This window comes from Danio aesculapii, chromosome 18 (genome assembly GCF_903798145.1).
Source record: "Danio aesculapii chromosome 18, fDanAes4.1, whole genome shotgun sequence".
Lineage (NCBI taxonomy): Eukaryota > Metazoa > Chordata > Actinopteri > Cypriniformes > Danionidae > Danio > Danio aesculapii.
Genome location: NC_079452.1, coordinates 7,900,799 through 7,906,864, shown reverse-complemented (window position 1 = coordinate 7,906,864; position 6,066 = coordinate 7,900,799). Strand labels below are relative to the sequence as shown.

At 35.9% G+C, this 6,066-nt stretch overlaps 1 protein-coding gene across 1 annotated transcript in view; it reads right to left on the bottom strand.

Annotated features, from left to right (window-relative positions):
- Positions 1 to 993: 993 nt before the first annotated feature.
- The window catches only part of bcl2l10 (BCL2 like 10), a 10,094-nt gene continuing 5,021 nt past the window's right edge, over positions 994 to 6,066 (bottom strand). The window contains exon 3 of the mRNA XM_056478783.1: positions 994 to 1,866. Within this exon, the coding sequence (XP_056334758.1) occupies positions 1,744 to 1,866 (123 nt within the window). The 3' untranslated portion in view covers positions 994 to 1,743. The remainder of the gene's footprint in view (positions 1,867 to 6,066) is intronic.

Here is a 6,066-nt window from a genome sequence, read left to right as displayed (position 1 = left end):
ATATACAGTCGGGAATGTTATGGTTTATTATAATCAAAATGAATATAATAAAAAAATCTAATTATGAATATGTAGTATTTAGTGTATTGTTAGTAAATACTGTACATAGACCTCATGTGGACATTCTTGATATAGCTCATTGAACAATACAAAACCAGACCTAATCAGTCATTACCCATATATGGTTCGTCCCGGCCTGGATCTGGTGACCTGAAAATGTGTGAAATGTATCCAGTTTTCAGTGGACTATTGCCCTATACATACCAAGTATAGGGAAGGGCTCTGCCAGATATTTTTTTTCAATATTGTGATCTATAAAACAACTTGCGGCACTGACGAAAATGCAATACATACAACAGTGCTCTGCAATTCCTCGACAAAACAATATATATGGACACTTAAAATGATCGTTCACCCCAACAAATATAAATGCTTTTATTAAATTACTCACTCTTGTGTCATTCCAACCCTCCAAGAACTTTATTCATCATTGGAACACAAATTTAAAAATTTTGGATAAAATTCGAGAGCTCCTCCATAGACAGCGATGGTCCAGAAAGGTACCAAAAAAACATCCTCAAAATGGTGGTTCAATTGGAATATTATGAAGCTACTTTTGTGTACATAGAAATCTAAAATAAGGACTTTATTAAACAGTGTCTTCTCCTCAGCGTCAGTATATTGTGCACATTCATGAGGACTGGGCTCTGATGTATACCCCAAATGTCCGTGTTTAACATAATCTCTTTGAAACAAAGCACTGGAGGATGTTTGTGGTATTTTTCTTTACTTTAATTGAGTCAATACCATTGCGGTCTATGGAGGGTGAGAGAGCTCATGGATTAAATCCAAAATATCGTACTTTTTGTTCCAATAACAAACAAAGGTCTTGGGATTGGAATGATATGAGGGCAAGAATTTAAATTTTTGGGTGAACCAACCCTTTAAACACTAAAGGAAAAATAAGAGAACCAAGTAGTACAAAAAACAGACTTCACAGTAAAATTATTTTATTAAGAAAGAAGTTAATAAATAAAACAATGCAAAAATATAATGTTTTGTTGATTGTTGGGAATTGCCTAAATAGTAATAATTTGTTCTTTAGAAGTAAATAAATAAATTTACAGCGTAAACTGGGTCACTTACAACTGGGCAGAGTATCACAGAAATCGCTTGGAACCAAACAAGCTAGCACCTTGAAAACGAATCAATTTTCAGGATGAAACAGGAGACATCCAAAAAGGCGGGAAACCACTAAAGCACAGCAAAAAGTGGTCCAAGAAAAAAAGATCTGTCATTACAAAATATATTGTCTCTTATAATGTTTTCTGTCACAACTGTGTTCACTCAAGCGAATCTTGTTTTCAGACTGAAAGAAACATTACAAACTGGTTTCGTATCGTTTTTTTTCACAAAATAAACTGTAAATACTATCTAAACTATCCAGATTTACACACAGAAATGAGTGATAAAGGTAATTATGAAATAAAAAGCACCATGTTAGATATGCAAAGGATTCAATCTTTCGTCTTTCTCCTGAAGGCCATATGAATAGTGTACAATCAACATGAATGACTGTTTGCTGTAATTACAGGCGTGGGAAAAAAACAAACAAAAAAAAAAAACAGTGTGCAAAAAGACCGGTTTCTCTATAAGAACTGTTTTGACTTCGCCATATGACAGAATACAGAGAGCAGGTGTTGTTGTGTGAATGTGGAATTGAGCAAGAGCATTCTATAATCATCAGCGTACTAGGAGAAAGGTTAGACCAGCTAAACCCACTCCTGCTGCTGCAAACAGTGCCGTCTTCATGGAGGACTCCTGGTTCAGCTGTCTTGCGTTGTGGAAAAACCTGCAGAAACCCTCCTACAAAAAAAAAAAAAAAAAAGAACAAAAAAAAATTAGCTGAGATTCACGTCTTTCCATGTACATAAGCTACATTTAGCCCAGTCATTCACACCTCATTCGTCAAAGTGACAAATCATAACAATGAGCAGAAATATTACATAGCAGCCCGCTCAGACATCTTTCTGGGGCCAAATCCTGAGTGCATGTTAACCGATTTGAATGGTTCACTTAGAACAGAGGTTTCAAACTCTGTGTGGCCCTCTAGGAACTGTTTAGTTCAAACCCTGATTTAAAATAAGCCTGAAGGACTCAATTAGTTTGATCGGATGCATTTAATTAGGGTTAAAAGTTAAACTGTGCAGAGCTGTGGCCCTCCAGCAACTGAGTTTGATACCTGTGACTTAGAATACCCGGTTAAAAAGAACGACTGCGTCCGAAATCGCCCACTACTGAGTAGGTACAGAATTTGAATTTAAATGTACTACTCGGCCATTAGAAAAGTACTTTCTATACAGTATAAAGGGGAGTAGTACATCCGCCACGTTGTCATTCTCACGTGACCTAGCCGCATCAGTTGCATCGCTTCACTCCCATTCATGAATTCTCTCGCGGTGCATCATGGGATAGCATAGCATTCATCGGATGCACACTTCAGAATTGTGCCGGAAGTAGTAGGTCATCGGAGTACTTCTCGCATGCTGTTTTTCGAATTTTATGAATTCGGACATACTACTTGGCTCGCATACTGATTTTAGCAAACCATATAGTATGGAAGTATGCAATTTTGGATGCAGCTAACGATTCGTTCACGACCGGCCATCAATGACAGACGGTGCTCTAGGCTAGTTTTTAACTGTACACATAAATTCTCTGTTTGCAAAGGATGCAGCACCATCAGACGTTAAAAACTAAGCTCAGAATCAATTCATTGTGATACTTTCTGAAAAATCAGAATCGATTTCTTGAAGGATTTTTGTCGAAAATTGAGAATTTTTTTTGTCAAAAATGTAAATTTTTTTGGAATCGATGACATTTTTTTTAGTTCAATAAGACTTCTTAAAAAAATATATTTTATGACCATATTGAGTGTTTGTCCTAGATGATGGTTCGAATCTAGCCTGCAAACTGTTGTAATAACATCATGTTAAAATAAACTATTTTGAAACAGTTAGCAAATTTTGGCTACGTCTACACTAATCCAGATAAATTTGAAAACGGCATTTGTCTAAAAACGCTCCAGGTCCACACTATCATTTCTATTCTTTCCATCATCCACACTAAAATGACTGAAAACGCTTTTTGTCAGCCGTAAGATGCTTTTACCTGCGTCATATCCGCCTGCCGTTTATTTACTTTCAGTCTCTTTGAAAAGCCGCAGTAAAATGTCACAACTATCTTCTGCTTCCACCGCTGAACAACAGCCTTAGTAAATAGGGAGCATGTACAAACTGACATCAAAATGGACATCATCCAAAACATCTGCTTTACAATGTCATCAACTATGTTAACTGAATTGATCACATGCAAACAAAAGCACAGTTTTTATCCACTTTGGAACGCATTTTCAAAAAGATGCGTTTTTATTTTCCTGAAAATGCAGTCCAAGTGTGGACTGAAATTCGTATGATCTTGTACAATTTACTACGCTTACACAATTTGCTTTTCCCTCAATGATGATTGGGTTAAGGAGCAGAGTTGGGGTGCTTTTTAAATAAAAAAAAGCTTGTACAAATTCATAAGCCACTAAACTGACAAAACGTAAAATAGTTACGTTTCCTTGTAAGATCAGGCTGGTTTTTAAAAATCAAAAACATGGACTTTAGCAAAACTTTCTGATCAAGTTCTGAGTCTGGATTTAAACTAACATTACTGCTGCAATGGGATTACGAACTCATTTTTACACACGAGTGACGAACAAAGAAGTCTTTACTCTATGCTTTACATTATATGGAGCCAACTGAAATCACATGGGTTAAATGTAGATGTAATATATGTTGATGGTTTCAAAAAGCTGCAGGCAAATGCACAGACGGGTCTAACTGCTGTTTGTAACTGCCTGAAGAGCAAAACAAACAGCAGAAGGCTGGAGGAGCTGAACACAGCAGCTGCCTTCAGACAGACACCTGCTGTACTGGTCAGAGAGAGTCCAGGTGCACCAGCCCACAATCATATGCTGCACAAACTCTGACTGAAGCGGAGAGATCAGCCCTCTGCTAAACACAATAGACTAAATGGCTGAGTGGCATTCAGCTCTGCTTTCAACAGCTGCCAAATAAAAGAGAAAAATGGGGAAGAGAGAGAGAGAGATAGAAAAGAGCGAAGCGAGCCTCTCAAACTCTTTATTTTTTCATGCAAATATATGCCACCATTTGCCTTAAGCCAAGACTGACAGGATGTTTTGTTTTCAGACTTCACTATGACGAAGTAATGAAGAAGTTCGAAATGCAACTAACTGGTTTCTAGAGCTGGTTCATCAATTATGTCATTGTTTCCGTTACCCTCATGATGTTCCGAAATCCTTGTGACTTTCCATAGTGGAAGACAAAAGAAGAAGTCAAAAATGTACTTCATTATGGTTTAAGTGAGATACATTCCAAGTCTGCTAACGTCATATAATAGCTTATAATAGTAGGAAGATATTGTAAATTGTCATTACCTGAAATATTCCTCTCTGCCAAAGTTCAGAATCTCATTCATGCGCATTGAAATGAGGCATGTCTGATGCCAAACACTATAACTTGCTTATTTACTTCCAGGGACGACTATATCGTAGTTGATTTTAGCCGCACCATGTTGGCGTTTTGTAACATCTTATTTTTACAAGGGTTGTTAGTTTTGAATCCATTCTGGTGGGAGCACTTTTAGCTTATTTTATTATAGGGTAATATCTGTATCGATATTTATTGACCAAACACCATTGTCAGTAACAATAAAAAACGATCGATATAAAGCACCATAGTTTTATTAAAATGTGGCTGCTGAGTGCGAAAATGAGTGCGATATAGCAGCAGTGAGGAGATGGTCAATAAAAATGGATGTAAGGATGTCGCCAGTGTGGCTTTTTGGCTTCTTTTCTTGTGCAACCCATTGACTAGGTCCCCATCTGAAATACCTTTTTAGCATAGAGGTTAATGTAGTCATCCAACTTTATAATTTGTAATGTTGCAATATGTTTTTGAATAATGATGGTTGGTTCCTTTACTTGAAAGCTCAGATTTGATTATCATAATTTGTTTTGTTTACAGAGTTTAATGATTACTGTATCATTATTATTTACACCTTACAGATGTTGATTTACATAAGTTTACATTGATTGTTCAGCGTTCACACTTAACCATTGCACACACTTTGGAACATTTTATTCATCAAATTCAAGAGTCTCTTTAACATTTATGCTTGTTTTATTATAAAAGAGATGAGATATTTTGCTTTAAATACTTTTGTTTTTGACTATTAGAACTATTTGCCTTAGAAATTTTGGTAAATTAAAATAAAGTGGTTAATAATAGATACCGAATAACTAATGATAGATATTCAATAATTATAGATACAGAATGATATGAAAAATAATATTGTGATAAATTCTTTTGCAATATTGCCCATCCCCAAGTTAGCATAAGTCATTGAATCGAAATAGACCATGACCAAATCACTTTAAAAAGAACTAAAGAGCTTTGATCATTGTACTATTTAAAGCTTCACCCTTCTGAAGATACATACAGTACTTAATACCAAAAAAAAAAAAAAACTAAAATGAAAAACTAGCTTTTTTTCTAGGCAAATATGGCTAGAAACTATGCTTTCATTCTGAAGTAATAATCAAGGAATTTTTCTGCCATACTACTGCTGTAGCAAGAGCAATGCCGTTAAGCAGCAACTGAACATGGTCTACCTTACAGCAGTATAACCAACATGGCCACCTGCTTGCACAGGGATCATGTCATGCGACCATGGAAACAAGCTCCACCACCTCTCTCTCATAAACACAACAAATATTGTATGATTTGTATGATGTATTCAACAAACAACAAACGTTTGGAGAATTGTAGTTATTAATAGTCCTCCATTTATAATAGATCTATTTCAGTATCAGCAGCTGGTACATACTTTCAGGATCAGCATTTAAGGTTTGAGCTTACAGACCTGTTGCTAAGACAACAACTACTCCTGGATGAGTTTTGATAGTTTTAAAGTATCTTGAATTGTGTCAAATCATCA